This window comes from Balaenoptera ricei, chromosome 6 (genome assembly GCF_028023285.1).
Source record: "Balaenoptera ricei isolate mBalRic1 chromosome 6, mBalRic1.hap2, whole genome shotgun sequence".
Classification (NCBI taxonomy): Eukaryota; Metazoa; Chordata; class Mammalia; order Artiodactyla; family Balaenopteridae; genus Balaenoptera; species Balaenoptera ricei.
Window position 1 is genome coordinate 9197875 of NC_082644.1, and position 24755 is coordinate 9222629.

Genomic DNA, 24755 nt, shown 5'->3' on the forward strand with positions numbered 1-24755 from the left:
TCCTGACCACTGGTTCGGTATTCTTACGTCCCCTTATTCACCAGCCTCCTTAGGAGATAAACTCTGCACTATCCAAAGGAGTTCAAGGTGGTAGAAGAGGGTAAGAGGAACAGCAAGAGAAAGGAGAGGAATAAAGGTGTATTGATGCTTGCTCTGTACGCGTAAATTCATTGAATCCTTATGACCACTGCGCAGATCAATATGGCTGCATGTTACCAAAACACAGACTATGTCATCAGCCTCCTGGGTCACACAGTCAATAAGTGGGGGGTGAGGGATGGGATTTGAATTCAGATCTTCCCATGCCAAATCTTTGGCCTTCCTTCTACTCATCAAAATGGATTAACCTGCCTCTCTACAAGGTTGAGAGGAGCAGATTTGGGGTGGGCAGGGAGCACCTCTGTAACGAGGGGGAGGAAATGCACAGACCCCCTTCTCTGACTTTCCTCTTCCTTTGATCCATTTCAGCTGCCTGGTCCTCCACACCATGAACAGCACCCCGAGGGATGCCCAGGCCCCCGGACACCGCGAGTGCCTCCTGCCTTCTGTGGCCCGGACCCCCTCTGTCACCCAGGTCATGCCAGCCAAGAAGATAACTTTCCTCAAACGAGGGGATCCCCAGTTTTCTGGGGTTCGCCTGGCCGTTGACCGACGCGCCTTCAGGAGCTTCGGGGCCCTGATGGATGAGCTGTCTCAGCGCGTACCGCTCTCCTTTGGGGTGCGCTCCGTCACCACGCCCCGGGGCCTGCACGGCCTCAGCACCCTGGAGCAGCTGCAAGACGGCGGCTGCTACCTCTGTTCCGATAAGAAGCCCCCCAAGACCCCCAGCGGGCCGGGCCGGCCACGGGCGAGAAGCCCTTCTCAGCAGTCACGGGATTTTGAAGGCTGCTGCGAGGCACCTGGAACAGCTTCTTCCTGCAAGAGTCTCAGAGCCCCGAGGAGGGTCACGCTGGTTAAGAACGGCGACCCTCGATACCAGCAGGCGGTGGTGCTCAGTCACAGAAACACCAGGAACCTGACGGCCTTTCTCAGCAAAGCCTCGGATCTGCTGCGCTTCCCCGTGAAGCAGGTGTACACAACCGGTGGGAAAAAGGTAGGCTGCCGGGTATGACGTTTCCTTAAAAGGTTCTCTGGACCTCAGCTCAAAACACTTAGGTGGAACTGGGAAGTTATTCCTTTAAAAGAGACACTGATTGCCCTGCTACTAATTAAAGGTGAATTGAGTGGAGACATTCAGTCAGTTAATCAAACGAGCAATTGTTCTTCACATTTTTAGCTACCATTCAGCAAGCGCTTAGTACCTGTTCCTTGATCACTTTGTTTTCTTATCCAATCCTCTTAATCTATTTTGGTGAGAGTTCAGTGTAGGAAACAGAAAAGACTCCAAGTGCTTTAAGCAGAAAGCAATTTCACACAGGGCATCGGGGGGACTTTCAAATCTTTGGAAAGCTGCGGGAGTGAACTCCAAGTTGGGTGTGCAGGATTGGCTCCCAGCGTCCTGCAGAAAGCTGCTAAGTCTGCTCCAAGCCGCTGTGATTGAGCTCAGGAGGACTCCTCTGTAGTGGAACTGAAGCTTATAAAGCTGGGTCAGTAACCTGCCCCAGCTGCATCTTGATGCCCAGGGACACCAGCCACTGCTGCCTGAGCGCCATCGCCTCCCGATGCCCACAGACTTGCTTTGTAGTCACACAACAGCCAGAAGCAAGAAGAGACAGTGTCTACCTCGCTTGCCTTCCCAGGCTTGACCTACCTGATGGAACCCGATCGGCATCTGGCCTAACTGGCAAGAAGGCTGGTGAATGTAATTTTTGCCCTTCTGGGTTCTGCTGAACATGAAGGTAACCCCAGATGGGCAGGCTGGAGGATGGAGGTTGATTGATCTAATCCACGTAAACTCTCACGGTCTAGTCCTATAGCTACTGACACCTGTATACACCATGCTGCCAATACTTGAATTTATAACAGCAGCTACAACAGCGTGTCCCCACCTAACAATGGAACCATCCCTCCTACCATCGAGATATATTCCCCTGCTCCCCAAAGTCACATCACTGCTGTACCATTCTCTTCCAGCTCAGTCACGATCCCACCTTTATACCCTCTATCTTAAGAGCCCTTTCTTTCATTTCCTTGTTAATAAGCATACCCTTCTAATTGGAGAAAACGAAAAAGAACAGATTCTGTACTTTAAAGATGGAACGAAATCCCCCAACATCGCTAATTATGGTGTAATGCTATAAATTGTGCAAATCATCAGATAGGCAGGATCCTTGGGGCCAGGTGAGATTTTTCTAAAAGCAGGGACCTGCTTCCTGGAATGCAATCCAGCATGGATGTTGCCTGCACGACCCAGCCCGGGATGTCATGATGGTGGGGGGTAGGGGTAGGTGGGGCAAGAGCCTAGAGAACCATCGGAGGAGTCTGGGAGAGAAAGGCCATCTGTGCCTTGTCCTTCTCTGCTCCACTAGGGGCAGAAGCAGAGGCCCTGGGCTCAGATTAGACTGGAAAGCCCAGATCAGACCCAAGAGAGGACTCTGCCTGGAAAAAGTGTGAGATAGTGAATCAGGTCTCCATATGGGAGCCCTGGACCTTCCGTTATGGTTGCTCTAAAAAATACACATTCCGGAGGGAGGAAGTGTGGGCGGGGAAGCAAGTCAAAGTCTTCTTGAAGTCTTTTCCACCTGAGTATCCAGAATAACCTCTAAACCACAGGCCTCGTACCAGGTGGAGGGAGGGATGTAGGTAGAGAAGAAGATCATGGTGGGAGGACCTCAGCCCCCAGCCAGTCATGGAGGTGTAATGAGGAGTGAATGGGATCCTTCCCTTGGATCAGAAATCTGGGGTGAGATGTGCAAATATCAGGAAAGGGACCAGCGACAGTGGAGTCTCCCTCTACCCATGTCTCGCTGGACAGAAGCGGGTCCTGCAGACCACGCCTCCTGACTCTACACTCTGCTTCCCCAGGTGGACTCTCTGAAGGGTCTGCTACACAGCCCCTCGGTGCTGGTATGTGCCGGTCACGAGCCCTTCAGACCTCTGGCAATGGAAGATGTCAGAAGAAATGGAAGTGAACCTTTATCTGGGCAGACTTCAAGGAGCAAAAGTGGTGAGTTGGTTCCGCAGGATCCCCAGTCTTATTTGCACTGGATGGTGGTTTGGTAGGGCTGGGCAGATATCCTTTCTAGATAATTAAAAAACCCTGCCTTTGGCTCCAGGTCTTGGGCATCCCATTTGTTTGGGGGTCTCTCTTGCCTCTTCCTCCTTCTCATCACCATCAGCCTTAACTAGGTTGAACACTTGGCTGGGATAAGAGAGATGGGAGTCTGGTATTTAAACAGGGATTAAGAGATTTGAACTTTAAGCTTCTAGGATCTAAAATAAACTTTGTTAAGAACCACAGTGGGCATGACATTATGGAGGCAGTGGACCATGCATATGTGGCCTTTGCATCTTTCAAGAGTCATGACTCTCTTAGGCAACAGTGAGGACCAAACAGACCAAAACAAATGATAACCATTGATCATCTATCCATCCATCAATCTACACAGCCAAACATACATCCATCCAGGTGCCAGAGGTAGCCTTCATTATTAAAAATCAACAACAACAACCATAACAAAAACCCAAAAAGCAAAATTATTGGAATGACAATGGGTAAATGTTGGCGAGTAAACAAAATAATATCCTTTGTGGAAAGCTATTAAGAGAATGACAACAATGGTTTCAGTGATTGCCTCATGCTGGGTGTTGGCTGTACAAAGGCCCATCAGCCACAGCCCCTCCTCTGGAGGAGCCCCCAGTCTCATTTGGTGCTTATGGAGGAGCAGGAGGGGCAAAACCTTCTCCTGCCCAGATGGACTCAGGAGGTCTGCTCTTCTGCCGGCCATAGGCTCAGCCTCTGCCAGCCCCTCCCTCTTGCCAAGCATTAGCTCAGGAGATGAAATGAGAAAGTACCACGGGCTACATTATCTCTCGGGATCATGTCTTTCTATCCCCAGTGACCCCCTCTTCTTCTCTTTTGCATGACTAAGGGGCAGGCTTAGCTACCAGGACCTGCTATCGTGTGTCCAGGTCCTTCCTTGCAACCATTTATCAACCCCAAAGCTTGATGAGTGTTAAGATGATAAATCATCACTAATAATTGCAAAGCATTTTACGGTTACAACCAGGTGTGTCCGCAGCAGCTTATTGATTTTTGCTTCCTGTGCCGTGGGTGGGTGTGAGCGGAGCTAGGATTTAGCTCTGGGCACTGATGCTCTGCAATCAACTCTACTGCCTGTCGAGAACCTACCTCGTGCCGGCAACTCTGCAGGAAGCTTTACATGCATTGCCTTGCATCCTCAAAACAAACCTACCCGTTAGATACCGTTACTCTTATTTTACAGCTCAGGAGAGAGGCTCTGCCAAAGACTACACAGCTAGGAAGTGGCAGGGTTGAGATTGAATTCGGACTCCAGGTTCATCTCGCTGGGCTCTGCTGGTTCACACCCTGGCAGCTCCGTGAATATTCGTTCTAGAATGGCTTCTGTCCTTACTGCTGGTTTTGGAGGTGGCAGGGGTATACAGACCGTGGAAGGCCCGTGACTGGCCTTGACTCTTCTGTCCCGAAGCTCTCCCCGGCAGCTCACTGTCTTTCCTTCTTTTCTCTTGCTTGTCATCGTGCACCAGGGAGCTGGGGGCCAAAAGCCAAGCAGAGCGTGATCCACGCGCGGTCCAGGCCAGGCAGCAGGCCACGGCAGTTTTCCTTGCTGTCGGAGAGGTCTGGGCTCAGTGACCCCTCGGTGCCTCTGCATCGTGCCTGCATGTGCCCTGCTCCTGACAGGCACCCTCAGGACACAGCTGCCCAGCTCAGCCCGTTGGTAGCCGGTGAAGACATTGAGAAGAATGTGCGTGTGAACGAGGACGGCAGCTTGTCCGTGGAGATGAAAGTCCGCTTCCACCTACTGGGGGAGGACCTGCTCCTGTGGTCCAGGAGGGTCAGGAGGGCCAGCAGTCTCACAGCGGCCAGTGGGGAGGGCCCCGTCCTGGGGGAGGCAGATCCCCTCGGCTGTGTGTGGAGGGGCCCCCCTAGGGACCCCTCAGAGCCTGGGGCACAGGGACTGGGGCCCTGCGAGGCAGGAGGTGTGGGAGCCTTTGACCGAGGCCGGTGGCAGCCGGGGTCTAGATATGAGATCTGGATGAACCCCCTTTATGCCCCCCAGGGAGAGCAGACAGCCTCTCAGAGGAGGTCTGGGCTGACCCAGAAGTCCCACTCCAGGACCCCCAGGAGCCAAGGGGTCGCCAGCAGGAAAAGAAGGAGCAAGGACAGTGCCAGCCCTTCCTCCAGTGACAGATCCCCTGAAGGTTCTGAGACCAACTCTTCCTGCCGCTCCAGGTCCCTGGAGGATGGTGTGGGCAGCTGTGGCCCACATCTGGCCTCGGGGGCTGGTGAGGGCACAGGCGAGGGAGCAATGCCGGGCCTCAGGGAGCACCCTGGTTGCCTGAAACCCGGGACCCGAGGCCCGGCAGACGCTTTTCCTGACTGCTCGGCAAGTGGTGGGTCTCACGAGGAGTCCAGTGAAAGGGGTGAGCTGCACCAGGGCCGCCCCAGCAAGAAGAGCAGGGCCGTGACTTCCTGGGGAGCCGCCCAGGGGGGAGGCCCCGCTTCCCCCGCTGTGAGCCCCTCGTCTGTAAGGAAAGAGGGCCCACGGGCAGAGGAGAGTGGACAGGGCGCCGGGTACCCGCAGGCCAGGAGTGGGTCTGGGGTGAGGCTGCCCTTGGCTCGGGGCGGCCGGGCTGGCTCTGGGGAGGACGCAGGAGGCCACTCTCCGCCTTCTGCCTGTGCCTCGGCCCCAGGCGGGAGCAGAAAGCAGGAGAGCAGAGCCAGCGCCCTGTCCTTACCCAGCGTTTCTGTCCTCAGCCGAGGGTCCCAGAGGGGCCGCCCCAGGCAGCGCCACACCCCAAAGGGCACCCACTGCCCACTCGGCTTGCCTGTGTCCAGGCCAGTGCCGGGGCCTCCCAGCACGGGCAGGACCTGCCCAGACAGCCCAGCGCCTGGCCCTTCTGAAAGCCCACGCAGCCCCAGGAGCCGGGCCTCCCGGGACCCGGGGCCACCCTTCTCCGCCTCTCTTCATTCCCGGGACACGCGAGGGCTCAGCAGCGTTCCCGTCACCCCTGTGAGCAATTCTGACTGTGTTCCCAATTTCCACCCCTCAAATTCCCCCGCTGCTGAGACCGAAGGGGACCCTGAGTTCAGGGCGTGTTCACCAGCTCCCACGCCTTCAAACACATCTGGCTCTTTCAACTCCCAAGCTGATGGCCTGGCTGAAAAGGCGGGGGGTGACAGTCCCAAGCCTTCCTGGCCCTGGGTCCTGCCAGTCGGGTGGCCCGAGGGAGGGAGGCCGGGAGCGCACGGGGACAGCTGCTGCTCACAGCTGGCCGCATCCCCGGCCCTCGGGCCCCCCGGTGGGAAGACGCAGTCGCTGCCAGCCTCCCAGTCTTGGGGCGGCCAGGGGTCCTTCTCTGAGCCCTGCTTGGTGTGCAGCAGGTACTGTCCCATGCCCCGCAAGCCACGGCCCTCGGGCAAGAAGCATGCTTTGTGGACCCTCAGCCACAGCGAGGGCACCCACAGTGCTGACGGGGAGCCGGGGGGGGCCGAGGCGGGGGAGGGAAAGCTGGACGTGTGGCGCCCTCGGCCCCCTGGCTCTCCGGGAGGGGCCGTGGGGAGCGCAGTCAGAGCCGCGAGAAGGGGCGGCTCCCACCGCGGTCCCAAGCTCGGGAGAACGTTCCAGGAGAAGGTCTCGGGTGGAGGAGACGGCCTGGAGGAGCGAGAGGAAGGTGGCTGCGGGACGCTGGGCGCCCTGCCCCGAGCCTCCCCGGAAGCCGTGGTCCGTGCGTGGCTGAGCAACATCCCGGAGGAGCCCGTGAGGTACGAGATGCTGGGCGAGGGCGAAGCCGCGGCTGGGCACGGCCCGGAAGGCCCCAAGGAGGACCCTGCCGACAAATATCCCCCGGATGGCCTGGAAGGGTCAGCGCCGGCCAGACAACTGCCCCTGGAAGGGGCGGCCAGTGAGAAAGCAGAACCAGATGCAGCCCTTCCAGTGACTGGCAGTGCCGGTCCCAAGTCAGGAGAGGGCCTGCCTTGCAGTGGGGTTTCAGAAGCCCCTGCGGAGGCTGGTGAAGGCAAAGCAGCGGCTGTGGACCGTGCGATGGGCCAGTGCGAGCTTCCCAGCAGGGTCTCTTCCTCCGTACACATCATGAAGGCGCTGATGGGATCCAGGCCAGGCCGGCCCAGCAGCGTGCCCGAAGTGTCCAGCTCAGTGGGCAGGAGGCTCGGCCGCTCGGCCCAGGCCCTCATCACCTGTCTCGCCAGGCTCTGCTTCTTTGACGATGACCTTGGGTCTCCTGCTGGCAAAGTGAGGTTCACAGACTCTCCTCGGTACCAGGAGCTCCTGAGCACCTTCCAGGCCCTGTGGCCGGGGAGCGGCCGTGGGCACAGAGAGCTGGACTCAGGCCTCCGGGAGCTAGGCTGGGGCCAGGCCCTGCCGGCCCTTGGATCCCACGCTGCAACTGAGGACTTCACGCCGACATCCTCCTCTGGTGTGGACGTCGGCAGTGGTTCCGGAGGCTCGGGGGAGGGCCACGGGCCCTGCACCGTGGACTGCGCCCTGGTCCCTGAGAGGATGGAGCTGCCCTCAAGCATCCCCTGCCAGAGGCCTGATTCCAGAATCTCAGGCAACCCAGAGGATCCGGGAAACCAACAGCCGAGTGGTTCCGAGACTGGTGGTGCCTCCAGTGACGACAGGGCAGAAAGAAACAGCGGGGAACAGATGTTGGGCAGTGACCTGGACCAAGGTGTTAAAAACACGATGCAAGAAGAGGGGGTACAATTAGAGGAAATAAAAGAGGACAAAGAAAGAGCAGAACTGCAAGAAGAGGGTGTTAAAGGGTTTCCCGAAGAGGAAGGAACCACAGGACGAGAATTGTCAGGGGCAGGCTCTCAGGACGGGGCGGGCGCCGGGGAAGACAAGAGCCTGCAGGAAGAGGAGGGAGACCCCACCTCGGCCGCGCTGAGCCCTCCAGGGAAGACAGAGAGCCCGACAGAGCGCCCTAGGAGCCTCAGGGAGAGCGACCCAGACGCCAGCGGGAGTCAAAGTGGCCCCAACGCTGAGCCTTCTTTGGAGAAGTTGTCCACAGCAGCTGAGAGAGGCTGTGGGCAAACCCAGGCCAAGCTCACCCAGGGGGCAGGGGAGAGGGGCACTTCCACAGCCCGCAGAAGGCCTCTGGACCCTGACCCCCTCTGGGTGTCCAAGTTGCTGAAGAAGATAGAGAAGGCCTTCATGGCCCACCTCGCCACTGCCACGGCCGAGCTCCAAGCCCGCTGGGGCCTGGAGAGCAACGACCTGCTGGACCAGATGGTGGCCGAGCTACAGCAGGACGTGGGCCGGCGGCTCCAGGACGACATCGAGAAGGAGCTCCGCAAGGTGCAGAGCCGGGCGGGGGGCACGGCGCCGGGGCCACCCAGGGAAGCCCTCCGCTGCAAGACGCCCCTGCAGACCAAGAAGTGCAGGCCGCACCTCCGGGACCTGAGCGTCCTCTCAGCTTTCTCCGAGCACACGCGGGGCTGGGGGCCCCCCTCCTTCTCCCTGGAGGACGTGCCAACCTTCAGAGGAGCCCTGGGGACCCGGCCGGGGGAGGAGGCTGAGGAGGAGGAGTTCTGTCCCTGCGAGACCTGCGTGAGGAAGGAAGTGGTCCCTGCATCCCCGAGGGACGCAGTGCGGGCAGCCAGCGCGTCCGTCAGAGAGGCCTTTGACCTGCAGCAAATTCTGCAGAAGAAGAAAGGAAGATGTGCGGACGGGGAGACAGCAGAGGCGGCCCCTGCGAAGAGGAGGATGGAGCCCCTTGAGAGGGCCCCCTCGGGGACGGACCCTGTCCGGGAAGCTGACGGAGGCCCTGAGCTGGGATCAGGCCAGGGCCCCGGGGAGGAGGAGGGGGACGAGACCCTCAGCAGAGATGAAGCCCCCTGGGGGGCAGAGGAGGGGGCAACTGCTGGGAAGAGAGAAAGGAAAACAGACCCCTTTGTAGGCAGCTACCCGGACGGGGTGGGGCGGGGGGAGCAGGGTGTGGGCAGGGAGGAAGGAGACCCGGAGGTGGGCTCTGGGGCTGAGGACACTGGGGCGGGTGAAGCCCCGGGAGGAGGTGACCCATGTCCAGGAGGACAGAACGCTGGTACCGAAAGTGCAGAGGCCCAGGGAGCTGAAGGGGAGCAACAGCCAGAGTCAGGAGGAGGAAATCAGTGTAAGAGAGAAGCGGGCCCTCAGCTTGGCGCCGGACACCGCCAGTCGCGCGAGGCTTCTAGAAACAGCAGCCCAGACCAGGAGGGCAGGCCCACGCTGTCCCTGGCCCCAGGTGCAGACTCCCCCCGCCAAAGGTCAGGCCTGAAGTCAGTCCTCTCGTCCTCCAGCACATCATCTCTGGGAAACTGCTCTCAGCTCTCTCAGAAAAGCTCCGAAGGTGAGCCTTCAGACAGACACACAAGGAGCATTGAAGACGAGGCCAAGGGCGTCCCTGATCCAGAGACCAAAGTCACAGGCACGTGTCCAGAAAGCTCCCCTTCTGAGCAAGAAGGGGCCCCCTCAGGCTCGAGGATGCCAGAGCGAGGAACAGATGAAGGTCTGACTCCAGAGCAGGGGGAAGAGGGAGGCTCTGACTTAGAAGCTGAGAAGGTAGTGAAAAGTCTCACTTCCACAGAAGTGATGCTTAAAAACCTCCCCATGGACAGGACACATGGCTTTGGCCAAGACGACTTAGATTTCTAAGGATCCAGCTGCAAGACAGTCCTGAGTCTGGAGCTCAGCCTACTGGAGATGCATAAGGGACATGGGCAAAGATCAAGGACTTGCCAAGGACATGGCCACCCCACACTGCCCCAGTTCTAAATTCTGGGGTTTCCAAGGCCCCATTGGTCTATCCACCCACCGCGTGAAAGAGGGTCATCTCAGATCTTCCCCATTACGGGAGGTCAGCTGCCCCAGCGTTTGCCTGCTGGGCCCAGGAGGATGGAACTGCCTGGCAACGGTCCAGGAGAGGTTTTGTTTGTGTGTTTGTTTTTTGCTAGTGAGTGCTTCCCTCGTTCTTTGCCTATTGATCTCCAGTTATTTGTCTCCTTGTCCTCTCCGGGGCACTGACGTTTCTCGACTTTGAAGTGCTTTTTTCTAGTCTTGACTATATTTGGTGACTCTGCAGATGTGAAAATTTGGGAGAAGAGGATAAATTCAGGATCACTGGACAAAGTTTGCTCTCAGCCCCAAAGTCCAAGGGTCTTCCCTTAATTCTTTTTTTTTTTTGGAATGAAAAGAATTGGAAAATGCAAAAAAGCAGAAAGAAGGAAAAGTAGTCACTCATCATCCCACCCCTCAGGGATGACTTGTGGTAGCAGTTGGATGTATTTCTTTCCCATCATTTTTCTAATTATTTGATACTTGTGCTCATCCTTTTAAACTTCTTTTTTTAACATAATATGAGAATTTCCCCCATTAATCTCAAAATCTTCATAAACCTATTTTTAATACCTGAATAATGTTTTTAATGCCCAAATAATATGAGACTATAAAGTACTTTTTCACCATCTCCCTTTTGTTGACCATTTGGATGGTTTCCATTATTTTTTCCATATATATATATATATATATTTTTTTTTTTTTTTTTTTTTTCCCCCTGAACAGCAGATGATTTCCTTAGGATAGATTCCCAGGCATGGAATTACTGGGTCTAAAGATATCGACTTTTTTAAGGCTCTTGATATCTTCTGTCAAATTGTTTTTCTAAAGGTCTACTAAGTTGTACTAAGTTACATCACCTGGTCCGCCACATTCTCAACCGTGTTTGGTAGAGTCATTAAAAATGAGAAATCTTTTGCTAATTTTATAGGCAAAAATAGTACCTCATTTTAATGTGGAACTATTTTAGCCATATTTGATTGCTAATGAGATTAAAGAGTTTTCTAGGTTTTTTTTAAAGCCATTTGCATATAAATTATACGTGTATGCTTTTTACCCATTTTCAGCTGGAATTCTAGCTTTTTTTAAATGAATTGATTTACATGTGTCCTTTACAATTTTTAAAAAACATTCTGTTTATCATTTTTGAGATTGAAAAAAATGCCCTTTCTCAGCAGGCTTCTCCAGCAAGCCTTGGACTAGGGCTGTCTGGATTGGGGGGTCCTTGACAGGGCAGAATTTCCTTCAAGGGTTCTCACCAGCATACAGGACCACTTTGTGTATTCAGAATTATTAAAACGGAGGTCTGTGCTACAAGAACAGGTATTGTTCACTGGTTGTTTAAATGTAAAAGTTCATGTAAAAAATAAAGAAAATAAATATGTTAGTAATAGAAAATAAAGCAAATGTTGGGTGTAGGCTGTGTCCTCATGCCCAAAGTCATCTGTTCTGCTCTGTTTCTTTTCTTTTTTTTTTTTAATTTGTTTATTTATTTGTGGCTGCGTTGGGTCTTTGTTGCTGCGTGCGGGCTTTCTCTAATTGCGTTGGGTGGGGAGGGCTACTCTTCTTTGCGGTGCGCGGGCTTCTTATTGCGGTGGCTTCTCTTGTTGTGGAGCACGGGCTCTAGGCACGTGGGCTTCAGTAGTTGTGGCACGTGGGCTCAGTAGTTGTGGCTCGTGGGCTCTAGAGCGCGGAGACTCAGTAGTTGTGGTGCACGGGCTTAGCTGCTCTGCGGCATGTGTGATCCTCCCAGACCAGGGCTCGAACCCATGTCCCCTGCATTGGCAGGGGGATTCTTAACCACTGCGCCACCAGGGAAGTCCCTGTTCTGCTCTGTTTCTGAATGCTGGAGATGTTCTTAATAAAATTTGACATGTTTTTAAAATTTCTTGTGGAGGTGAGTCTTTAAAGTTTTTACATTGAAAGTATATATGAAAAAGAATATATATATGTATCTGTATAACTGGATCACTTTGCTGTACACCAGAAACTAACACAACGTATATATACACACACACATATGTATGTATGAACTGGTATCTTAGCCAGAGCCCCCAGTGAAACAGATTGCATCGCTAGCTTGGATTAGATATGGTGATATGCAGGATTGTCTAGAACTTATTATTGTTAGTTGACGTGGAGCATCCCCTGTGCACCTCTTCTGTGACTTGAGGTCCTCAGTCATCTCCTAAGAGATGTTCCAACCTCTTTGTTTCATAATCTGCTGTGTCCCCAAATGACGGAGACAGCCACCGCTGGCACCTACTGACCCGGCACTTCACTAAAGTGGCATGTCCACCTCTGGTCAAGAGAAGGCAATGGAAAGAGTGTGGGACTTGGAGTTGCATGACCAGGCTCACGTTCCAATGATGGCACCTCACTTGCAACCTCTGTGAAATGGACCAAGTAATGTTTTGCTCACTGCATGGTTGAGAAGTAGATGAGATAACATATGAAACTTCATTACATGTGCATTGGGAAAATATCAATATTTTAATTAGAACTGCTAAGTTTTCAATGCCTGTGATGTATCAGGTACCACATGAACATGAATGATCTCATTTAGTCTTCTCAACGTGTCTGTGAAGTAAGCAAGTCGACAGTTACCCTCATTTCAAAAATGAAGTAACTGAGGCGGAGGAGTCTTACGTAAACCTGTCCAAGTTCACGCAGTTAGTTAGGGGCAAAGCCAGGATTTAATCTCAGATATTTCAGACTCTGAAGTCCACGTCCTTTTCCACTGTATCATATTTTTTTCATTTTGATTTGGGTTCCCTAAATAAATCATTTAACTAAAGGTGATCAAAGCTTTGTTGAATGAATTTACTGCAAAAGAGTTAAGACTCAAGAAAGTAGATTAGATGGGATTTTTTGTTCAACCAATTGCATTACGTCCTTAGTAATGTTCTAATTACGTACAGACATTGGGAGCTTGAGATAACCTGGTTTTTTAAAGCTAAGAGTTGAACTCAAAAGTTTTCTATCCACAGAATTCTCCTTTTAGTTACAAACTCATCTTCTTGAAGCCCCCAGATACTGGGCTGGCCAAAAAGTTTGTTCGATGTTATGGAAAAACCCGAACGAACTTTTCGGCCAACCCAATATTTCTGCTTTTATATTAAACAACTTGCTGTTAATGGAAAACTGTGTCTTCTTCTGACTTGGAGATAAAGTATTTCAGGGCCATCAGACAAGGTGGGGATTTTGGCATCTCCTCCGCACCTCTCTTCTCTACAGCAACCATACCGCACAGCATTGCACAGGCCTCTGAAATTTAGCACCTCTTGAAAATGTTGGGCTTCCTGTAGCCCATCCCCGAATCAAAACTTGGTGCATCTGCAACTCAAAGAGTTGCCAAAGTACTTTTAGTATCAGTGGTAACGCAAGCATTTTTAGCCAGTGGAGTCTCACCTTGAAGTTAAGTGGGAGACGGAAGTGAGTGAATAGAAACCAAGCTCTTCTCCCCCCTCCTCTGTCCTTCTGCTGGGGATCAGAGATTTCAGATCAAAGGAACCGTTTTTCAGTGGCTGGGAACTAAAGCCTCGTGTCCAGGTCCCAGGTCAGAGATTCTGAATTTATTGGCCCGGAATTGGGCTCCAGCACAGCTGCTTTGTCCAGCTCCCAGATGTGCGTAGCGTTCAGTCCAGGTGGCCCGTCACTGATTTAGCCCAGCTTCCTTTTTCCAGGTGAGAGGACACCCATCTTGAATAAGTGAATTGCCTAAACCATGAAGCTGGGTAAGTGGCTACGCTGAGAGCAGACCCCAGGTCTTTCTCTGGAGCTCACTTCATATTCTCCTGTCCCCGAGCTGAGCGAGGCCCTGCCGAGGAACGCGAGGAGAAGCCAACCTTGTCACCCAGACCCCTGCACCCCTCCCCTGCTTGCCCCCCAGCTCCCCGCCTCTGAGTCTGACGCGGCGACCCAGGTGCTGTCTCCAGGAGGGCCCTTCTAAGGTGGCCAGGGGAGAAGTAACCTGTCCTTTGTCTGCACAGCCCTTAGTACGAGTACAGCTGGGAAGGGGACGTGTCCTGAGAGACTTCCACATAAATCAGAGGCCGGGTGGAGGCTTCCTTCACTTGAGTGAACATGCAAACCACCTAGCGAGCACCATTAAAATGGACAGTTCCACCCAGGAAATTCTGATTCCATGTGTCTGAGGGGGTCCAGGAATGCGCGTTTCAACAAGCCCCTGGAGACCCACGCACACACGGTCTTCCCCCAAAAGTTGCCTGCATTCTATGGCCGGACCGTCCCACCAGGACCGGGGGTCCTCCCAGACACACACATACACGGACGCATGCACGCGCACACACACACACACCCCCCCCAGACACACACACACACATCCCAGACACACTCACACACCCCAGACACACACACACACACACCCCCAAACACACACACATACACCAGACACACACACCCCCCCAGACACACACACAGCCCCCCAGACACACACACACACACCAGACACACACACACCCCCAGACACACACACACATACCCCCAGACACACACACACCCCACAGACACACACACACACCCCAGACACACACACACACACACACCCCAGACACACACACACACACAGCGGGAGGGCGGCTGCCTTGTGATGCCCCTCTCCTGGGCCCTCTCTCTGCCTTCCCGTTGCCTCCACACCCTCCCTCTGGGGACGCCTCCAGACCCCACCTGTGCCTTCTTTCCTAGTGGCATTTACAGAGCCCCATGCTTGTCCTCTTGGGTTAAATGTTTAGACCTGGCTGGGGGGTGGACAGTCATAGCCCAAGGCACCCAGTTTGTTGATGAGGAGACCAGTCGAAGGTCCCACAGGTCGGGAGAATGCCCTGCCCTCACCTCTTCTGCCTTCCTTGCTCCCCTTTCATGTAACCCCCCTCCCATATCAGCTCACCGTCCCCCACCTCACCCCAGACCCTAAAATCACTGCTGGTTGTGAGTTTTCCAAACACTGGGGCCTGGCTTGGTCATCATCTCTCGAGATGGTGGTGACCCACGGTCCTAATGACGTCCCCCGCCTCAGTGACACACCTCCTCCTCATGGCCCCTGTCAGCTGGCTCTGGCTCCGCGTCCTCGGCCTGCACTTTCCCCCCAGAACGCCAGGGTCTCCTCATTCTCAGCCCGTTGGTCTTCTCTCTCCTTCGTCTCCCCGGAGGACCTCACCCTCTCTTGCTCTTTCTTTGCTCCTACTTTGGTCTGAGGACTCCCAGCGAAAGCCTGCGATCCCTTATTGCACCCCTCATGTGTATCAGGAAGTTGCTTTTATGGACATGGTCACCTATCGCAGCTTCCTGGCTCAAGAAACGGGTTCAGAGGTAAGTTTCCCAAGGATGCTTGGCTGGTAGATGCCGAAGCCGTGATTTGAACCCAGACCTGACTCTCCTGGGCCTGGGTTCCCTCTTCCACGCAGCCAGGGCCTGAGCCCCAGGCCCGGAGAGACCTCTTACCTTGTACCCCTTGGGCTGGGCTTCAAGCCCTGCCTCCTGCCCTGGGACCCGCATTGCCCGAGGCTGGCTGGGGAGGCTGAGCTCCGCCGTGCTGCCTCTCTGGCCACCTCAGCGTCCTGCCCTTGGCCTGTGGGGCTGAACCTTCCAGGTTCACACCTTGTCCTGGCCAGCGCCTCCCCACCCCAGGGCCCGTCCTCCTCCGCGGCACCCCTGACAGCCCCACTGGCCTGTTGCTGATAAAGAACAAGGAACTTGTGGTTTTCCAACTGTGGGCAGCCTGGGAAAAGTATGGAATGTTTTTGTCCATCACAACGATTGGCAGCACCAGTGACGTGGTGTGCAGGGCCCAGTATGCTGAACGCCCGGCCACACTGGGGCCAGTCCCTCACAAGGATGGGTGGTTCTACCCCAGAGGCCACGGGTATTACTATTGCTTCACTTCACAGCCAACCAGACTGAAGATCGGGAGCATAGCAGCTTCCCCGGAGGCACAGGGCCAGGCGTAGACGAGCATCCCACTTCTGAGTTATGACTCTCCCATCATATCCGAGAAGGAATGATATGGCCTTCTAACATTCCAGGCTGGCTTGGGATCACCTGCCTCAAGGCAAAGGGATGAACTGGGTGACCTCTTGAAGCTTCATCACCACAGCAGTTCCGGGAAAAGACAGACCTTATGATCAGATGCCCGCTGGGTGCGATGGATAAAAGGTGGGATGGGTGAGAGTTGGAAGTGACTCATTTTTCTTGGAAAAGGCTGAGCCCTACATCTTATTTTGTTCTGCTTCAGCTTGGCGAGCTCTTCCTTGCCCTTGAGAGACAGGTCCCGACAGGGCAGGCAGCTCCAGAAAATGTTGGGGACCCAGGGATCAATGGAATGCTTTGCAGGTCTTTTGTTCTGACATCAAGGAGCAATGATCTCTCTTGCCCTCTTTGATCTCAGCCTTCCAAGCACGCCTGACCCTCCCAAATACATATCAGGATCAGACCCACAAAAACTTCTGAATTTAAGGGACGAGGGTGAGGAGAGAAAACATCTACAGGAAAAACTGAGTCTATTCCCTCCTGGGTCCAGGGCTCTTCACCCCTACTATGAAGCTGCTCTTACAGATGGAGATAATGACGGCTACGGATGGATTCACTGCAATCACATGTCACAACAGCAAAGGCTCACTGTGATACGGTTTCCCCGCATTACCTGGACCTGCATTTCAGGGCACGCTACACACCAGGACCATTGACATTTGTTAGTTCTTTTATCCAACCTATGATGAGCAGCTGCTCCGTGCCAGGCTCCGTGCCAGCTGCTGAGGATGCAGAGATGAAAGTGCCGCCCCCATGTGTCCCACTCCCTAGACCTGCTGTGGCCCCTCCCTGGGGCTCACCAGTCAGCAGTGCTGCCCTCCTGATGGACGAGTGAAATAACAGAGCCGTGTTCCTGCTCTGTGTGCCCAGGGGTGGGGCGACAGCAGGAAACCCAGACGGTGGCTGAGAAAATTGGGGGATGCCGCGGAAGTGGTCCCAACAGCAACCGTAGCAGCGGAAAGGCCAGTTTTCATGGGCGATTTTGACTGGGGGCGGCGGTGGTCTGGGTATTCTCCAGGCAGAAAGGACGGGAGCCAAGATGGGGTAAGTTTGTCATGAGCTGAGGCTGGGGGTCGGGGGCTGTAGGATGGGGGTGACAGCAATTAGAAGAAACCACAAGGAGTCATGTGGTCTGTTGGGGGGTGTCTGTGGGCAGTAGATGTAGGGCAGGAAGGAAACTGAGAGTCGCAGAAATGCTGCCTGGTTGAGAAGGGGGCCCTGATGACCCGAGAGACACCTCTTCTGGAAGGTAGAAGAGTTTTTTCAGAATGGAGGAGGGTGAGAGTGGGAATCTTGGGACCACCTGAGGAACTTCCAAAGACATAGGCTGGAGCTTTGGCCAGTGTGAGGGCAGGTGTCTTCCTGTGCTCAAGGAGGACCAGGCCTCAGGTTGGCCCTGGCTCAAAGCCCCACCAGGTCCCCAAAACACAGGGAGGGGTAACGGAGAATCTAAGAGAGGGGAGGGCTGCTGTCGGGCTGGGGAGCCGCTGGACGAGGCAGAGAGAAGCCGGGACTACCAGGACCCCTGGGTTCCCGGGGGGAGGGGGTCCAGGCCAGCACGAGGGGTGTGGTCTTCTCTAGTCCGGTGTTTCTGCCTGAGGCCCTGTACTCCGGCAGTCAAGGCGGCTTTCCTTGCTGCGATCGGCTTCAAGTCCTGGCTGTGTCCCTAACCAGCAGCTGCAGGAGGACCTGGGGCATCGGAGGGTCATTCTTGGAGGTCCTTGCAGGGTCCAGACATCCCCTCCCCATGGAGCCACAGCAGATGAGCCGGAATGAGAAAGGCTGACTTCCCATCTTACCCAGAGACTCTTGGCTTCTGGGACTGGTGACAGTGAACCACTGAAAGAGCACTGCTGCTTTCCCATTCTCTGTGTCCTAGAAGCAAGAGACTTTCGGACCAGGATGACCATATACCCGCTCCATCTTGGCTCTGCCATTTATAGCTCCGCGTCACTTGAGAGATAAGAGCGCAGAGGTCCAGAGACATCCTGCCCTGGCCCGAGGTTACACAGCAAGTCAATGCAGAGTCAGGCCTGGAAACTGCGCTTCCTGATCTGTAGGCCTGAGTTGGCTCTGCAGCTGGAGAGCCTCAGAGGCGGGGCTGCCCCTCGGGGAGGGCGGCTTCACAGCCTAATTAGAAGCTGTAGGGAGCGGGGACGTGGGGGGCCGTGCTCGCAGATGAGCGCCCCTCCATAGATCATAGGCATGCCAAGGACATAATAAATAATCTGCCCAAAGGTTTTAAAGGTAAAAATCAGCAAACCATTAATAACATCCCCGGCACCATATATCACGCTGAAATCTTCCCATTACACTGCTCCCTGAGCCGATCCGCATCTTCTAGGCTGTTTTTTTGTTTGTTTGTTTTCGTTCCCTTTCCGATATGTCCTGCTGCGCCTCTGAAGCCCCTCGCTTGCAGCCTGTGGGCCGGGAAGGATAGGAGTGTGGAACCTTTTCGGATTTACCACCCGGGTTCTATTCAGGAGCGTGGAGGAATGCGCATCCCTTCCTTGGGACCCCATGTTTCTGCATCCACGTTTCCTTTTAATGGATGGGGCGGAGCTGGCCTACCTTCCCCCACCCCCCAGCTCTAAGTAGGAATAGCTCTCTGCCCTCTCTCTCTGAAAAGCCACAGAGGCTTAATTAATTAATACAACAGGGTCACTTTAAGTAAGAAAAGCGCTGATGGCTGCACTCTCCAACCCCTGGTGTCCCCTGCGGGGAGCTGGGGCGAGCTCGAAGATTTGGGTGCGTTGGATGTGTTTTATAATTTGGGAGTCACCCGTGGTATCAAGAGCTGGAATGAGGAAAATCAGGCAGAGAGAAGCCGGGCCAGCAGCCTGACGGCCTGTGACACGGGGCAGTGCAGGGCTGTGTGACCACATGGTGGAGGGTTCAGGAATGCCTCCGGCATGGGCCGTGTCGCCCCCGTTTGGCCTCAGCTTCCTGCCCCATGCTGCCCTCCGTGAGTTCTTCAAAGGGCGTGTGGGTTGAGTGGATCCCGAACTGCCACAGTGAAACGACCTCTTGGATGCAGGACGCGTACACTGAAAACAGAGGAGGAACTCTGTGCTGGTTACTTGTTGCCTCCTGGAAGGCCCCCCTGATGGGGACAGGGACGCTCGGGCAGCGTGGGGAACGGGCTCCTGTCTTGGTTCTTTCGTTGTGAGCTGAGCTGGGTGACTTTAGAACAGCCCCTTCCCTCCTCTGGGCCTATGTCCTCACCTGCAGCAGTCTGAGAGTCCCTTCCAGCTCTGAGGCTGGACTGAGCTACCTCCCCGAACTTCCCATCTGAGAGCCAGGGCCACGTACCGGTCATTCTTCAAAACCTCTTGAGCAGTCCTGGGCTAGGGCCTGCGAGCGGCCGGCCTCAGCCGTTTTTGACCTTGGCTAAGACATACACCTCTCCACGGCTTGGAGTTCTGTCCCCGTCCCCCCCAGTCCCTCAAAGTAGACAGTAGGAATCCGCCAGACCACCCCTCACACGTGAGGGGCACATTTCACCAAGCACAGCCTGGTTTCCTTAGGCCTGCAGAATGACCCAGTGAAGAAGCAACGGAAGGTCTGCTGTACCCATTTGATGGATGAGGAAACTGATATGGACAGATGAACAGGACTGAGAAATCCTCTGGTAAAAGGCCTCTCGTGGAGAGAAGCTCAGGGTGTGATGGCCAGGAGCAGGGTTCTGAGAGCCCGAGGGGACGGATGGCTATTAGGCCAAGACAGCCCCTCGCCGTGGATAAAGTCTCTTTCCCTAGAATATCTTGGGGTTTGGTGCAAACCATGCTCGCTGTGAGCAGCTCTCCCCTGGGCATCACGTTTTACAAGAAAGACTCGAATTCCCTAGGCTTAGAGTGACGTCCCAAGTTGACTCTGCAGGGGGCACTGGAAGCCGGGCCCCAGCAGCCAAAAAGGAAGTGGGGCTCCACAACCAGCAGACATGTGCTGGCCTCCCCCAGCCCGGGCAGTTTCTGCTGCAAGACCAGCATCCTCCTTGCGGCTGTTGGGACTTCCCAGTGTGGACCATCTCAGCCTCCCTGTGTCCTGAGGGAGGGCTCCATCTAGCGCAGGGTCCCCAGGGGCACGTCGGTAGAGCCCGAAGGCTCCGCCGGCAGACCCCTCTGTCACACCTTCCTTTGTACCCACAGTTTGCCCATCCGCCACGCTCTGCTTACCAACTGTGTGGTCTGGGCAAGTTACTAATGTCTCTGAGCCTCAGTTTACCATCTACCAAAATGGACCTAATGCCCACCTGTCTAAGTGGCTATGAGAATTAAACAGTGTGATAACAGTGGACGTGCCATTGTGAGTATTTAATAAATGAGTTATTCTCGGGACAGGTTGGAAATGATTTGTCTGAGGGGGTACAGAGGCTCCTGAGTTCAGCCAGAGGAGAGAAAGCACATTTCCACTGGAAGGGAGTAAACTGGGGAAGGTTACACAAAAGAGAACACATTCGGTCAGCACTTTGACAAAAGAGTGGGGCTTTGACGGGAGCAGCTGGGAGCCGGGCTGGGGAGATTCCAGGGCAGGGGACAGAAGGTTGAAAGCCCAGAGGTTTAGGAACCAGGGAGGGTCCAACTTGACCAGACCCAGGCACATAGGGGAGGGTGGGCATTTTGGCCTGGTCTGTCGGTCACCCTGGCTAAGCCCCCGTGCCGAGGCGTCAGCTCTGATGATGGAATGCACTTTGCCAACCAGCTGTCCTGAGAGACCCTGCCTCCCCTCAACTCCCCGTCACCGTGACAGACCCCTGGCCCCCCTCAGGCCTTGATGGATGGCTCCCACGTCGATTTCATACATCTCTATCTTCTCCAGGAGCTGTGACACAAGTAATTGGTGTCACCTTTGTTGATTGCATGCCGAGTGCTGACAAAACAGTCCCTAACAGGGAGCTCCGGGGTCCTGTGCTCGATTCTGTGGATGAAGGAACCGCCAGGGACGGACCTAGCTGACCCGCGGAGAGGCAGCTGGCCCCGCTGGACCAGCGGGGGCCGGTGCAAAGGTATCCTGGCCCCAACCTGGAGAACGTGCCGGAATCCTGCTACACTGGGGGCAGCGCTGTGTTTGGGATCCATGACTCGTCCCCAAGGCTGTGCTGGGGGGTGACCCACACCTCTCTGATCACTGCCGTCCATGCTGCTCCTAGGCCGGGCGGTTGGCGGGGGGTAACCCTCGAGGAGGGGCCCCGTCTCCTGCCAGCAAGGATGCCGCCCTTCGCCAGCGCAGATGACGTGTCCAAGGCGAAATGAGTTTCACCGACAAGTGTAGATGTTGGCGAGGGGAAGTATTGGGGAGGTGGGCTAGGGTGGGTAAAAGCCCCGTCACCTGCTCTTGACCAGACAGACCTTGCATCAAGCCAGGCCCAGTCTGACCTGGGGCCTTGGCCTTTCTAGCCTCCGGGATGGAGGCGGGGGGGGGGCCTCCCGAATGTCTCATCATTCGCAAGAGGACGGCAGCCTCACCCAGGCCCACGGCTTAGCAGAGAGGCCTGCGGTGAAGCAGGAACTCACACAGGGGCCCTCCCGGGTGTGGCCCCAGGAGAAACACCTTCTCCGAGCTATCCCATCCCTAGCCAGAGTTCAACGGAGACAAACCGGTCAGCGGAAGGCTACCTGGGGGCGGTGCCCTATGTCACTTCTCTCCATCCTCTAGCATCTGCCCCTTAGAATTTTGCCTTAAAATTCAGCTGAAACAGCCGATGGCAGGGTGCACGGGCCCTGTCTCAGTGGCCTCCTTGTAGGGCCTTTCATGACTGGCCCCTGCCTGACCCTGGGAGAAGCTCTGAGAAGCAGGGTCCTGGAGCCCAGGAAGGTTCCAGTGTCCTGCTTTGAGTTCTTTCCAGGAGGATTTTGGACGAGGCTTGGTCTTTGGTTTTAGTATCAGAAGTAACATTTTGGTGTTTTTGTTTGTTGTTTTTTTGCTCCTCCCAAACAACCTGTGATGGATGGTGCTTCTCCCTCCTGGTGGTGGCCGCACCCCTCACCCGCGAGGGACGTCACCCTCTCTCCTGGCTCTGCTTAACCTCTCTTCCCTTGTTTTCTTTTCCCCTCAACTTTCTTCTTTATTTTGTTTTATCCTGTTACGTTGTCTGCATCTCGTAGGTTGCTGTTAGTCCTTTTCAGTATAAGGCTGGACTAAGCAATGAATAAAAAGACGCAGACTCAGTCTGGATTTAGGAAAGAGACAAATATCCTCAAGGCACATCATTTATCCTCTGGGCCGTTCCTCCTGGGGTCTCCAGTTCTGGCCTGGGGAGATTTGATCATACAGTCTACGCACTTTGCTCCATACCTACCACGTGCCATGAGCCATACACGAAGCGACGACGGCACCTGGGATGTCTCAGCAGCCACTCCTGGCTAAGAGCAGAGGCACTTCCCCTCGGGGTGACTTGGTCAGCATCTGCAGGCACTCAGCCTCCGAGGCAACTTGGCCTCACGTTTGGCCAAGCCGCAAGGTCTCTGTCTATCTGCTGCCCCGACGGCTTATCTACCTGCGGGATGGGCAGGCCCGCTGGCGTGTCCTGCATGTGAGTCCAGACGCTCTGCGCGCCTGGGGGTGTTGAAGAGCCCTCCTGCTGGGCATGGGACAGGCTAGAGAGCAGCAGGGTGAGTCAGAGGTCACGGGCCTCCGGGGGTCAGAGCTGAGGTCATCCCGGGAGCCACTCACTCTTTGTTCCAGCTGTGTGATGCTTGCTCCGTTGCCCGGGGAAGGCTGGAAGGTCCCTCCCTGGGGTCATGATTCCCTGTCTGCCCCTGCCCTGCCCACAGAGAGAGAGGGGTCTCTCGGGGGGGGGGGGGGGTTGGAGCAATGCCGAGGCTGCCCCCGCAGCTCCTTCCCAGGGCCCCGGGCTCCCCCCTCGGAGCCCCACCACGCGGCAGCCTCCGGCCTGGCCCCTGGGACCTGCAGCTCCTTCCTCCATCCCGCCCGGCTTGGGAGAGTCCCGCAGCCGCCTCATTGTCCCGCCGCTGCCGCTCTTCCTCTGCCCCATTGTTCCTGTTATCAGCGACCTCCACGCGGCAGCGGCTGCACGGGAAGGCGTGGCTGCCACTGAGGCCGAGGCCGAGGCCGGCCCAGGTGTCCTGCTGGCACAGTCGGGTCCTTCAGCCTCGTCCCAGAGCCCCTGGTGGGTGACGTGGCGCACGGCCGTGCGCTTTTGGGGGGATCTTGGTTCTCGGTGCTTGGGAGGAAGGGGCAGGAGACTCTGAGCACCCCCCTTTCCAGCTGTGATACCTGCAGGTACCGGCAGCCTCTCCAAGTCTCTCCTTCAAGGCCAAGGTCCTGCACAGTCAGAATCTCCGCATCTCTGTTTCCTTCTCTGCAGGTGCAGGCCTGCCTGTTTTCCTTCTTTTTTTTTTTTTGATGTGGGCCATTTTTTAAAGTCTTTATTGAATTTGTTACAATATTGCTTCTGTGTTATGTTTTGGTTTTTTGGTCACGAGGCATGTGGGATCTTAGTTCCCTGACCGGGGAATCGAACCCGCACCCCCTGCATTGGAAGGCACAGTCTTAACCACTGGACCGCCAGGGAAGTCCCCTGCCTGTTTTCTTGACAGGACCAAATAAGGCTGAGGAAATGAAAGTGTGTGAAGTGAGTGGTTTAGATTAGAGCAGGCCTAATAAAGCAGATCCTATCCAGAGTTTTTCAGGACGAAGGGGCTGGGGGAAGGGAGAGGGAAGCTTGCTTTTGGTCTGCACTGGGCTAGAATATTCTAGGAGTCTCAGGAGAGCTGGCGTGGTACAGATTTAGCAAATAAAAAGAAAGGACACCCAACTCAATTTGAAATTCAGATAAAGACTTATTCGTAAAATATCAGTATGTCCCCTGCAATATTTGGGACAGACTTATACTAAAAGATTATTCTTTGTTTATCTGAAATTCAAATTGAATTGAGTGTCCTGTATTTTATCTGGCACCTCTACATAAGACCCCTTGTGGGGTGCAGAATGCTGCAGGGAGGTCGTTGGGAAGTTCAGACAGGATTGGGAATGGGGGGGTGGTTTCCTCTGGATCTTTCTCATTCCCTAGAGTTTCTCTGGAGCATCTTTTCCAGAATCCTCTAGGAGACGGGCAGGCTGGAGGTGGCTCCCCAGGGCACAGGGATGCCCCAAGTCTGAGGCCCCCAGAACAGCCTGAGTCAGACATTCGGGCCCAGAGCTCTTTGCAGCCTCCTGTGGTGGAGCCCCCTCCTCAGGGCTGTGGGTGCAGATGGGGAAGCCGGCAGAGCCGGCCTGGTAATCCGGGTGGATCAAGGAAAGAACCCCGGGCAGGGCGGCCAACTCCGTTCCCACCAGCTGGGACGCCTCGCCCTCTGCTGGCAGGTGCTGATATGACAGGCATCTCTTTCAGGGACGGTCCCTGCAAGGATTACCAGACAAGCCGCATCCTCAGTTCATCTTCCACTCTTCTGTATCTGCTCTGGGAGAATCGGAATTGTGGCTTTTCTGTGAAGAAAGATTCACCGTCATGAATCTATGTTGTTGATACAACCCCATTTCTTTTATGCTAGGCAAGCAGGATCTTGGAGAAAACGAGATATAACGTTCACTAATTTTGCCTTCCAGAAGGAGTGGACTTGGTAACTTCTAGAAACAAAAAGAGGTAATGTCTCTCAGTCTGTGAGGTAATGACTCTCAGAGTCATTAATAGCAGTGGGAGCATCGGAACGGGATGACCATCATCTTGTTCACTATAGCAGGAACGCAGTTCTAAAGTCTCTTTGCTGT

The 24755-nt window shown here is 55.0% G+C and overlaps 1 protein-coding gene across 1 annotated transcript; it reads left to right on the plus strand.

Annotated features, from left to right (window-relative positions):
* The first annotated feature begins 487 nt into the window (after nt 1–487).
* On the plus strand, nt 488–15946 carry RP1L1 (RP1 like 1). Its single transcript, XM_059926252.1, has 5 exons — nt 488–1093; nt 2965–3106; nt 4669–9020; nt 15246–15308; nt 15611–15946. Exons 1-5 carry the CDS (start codon nt 488–490, stop codon nt 15944–15946), a joined length of 5499 nt encoding a protein of 1832 aa, XP_059782235.1.
* The last annotated feature ends 8809 nt before the right edge of the window (nt 15947–24755 follow it).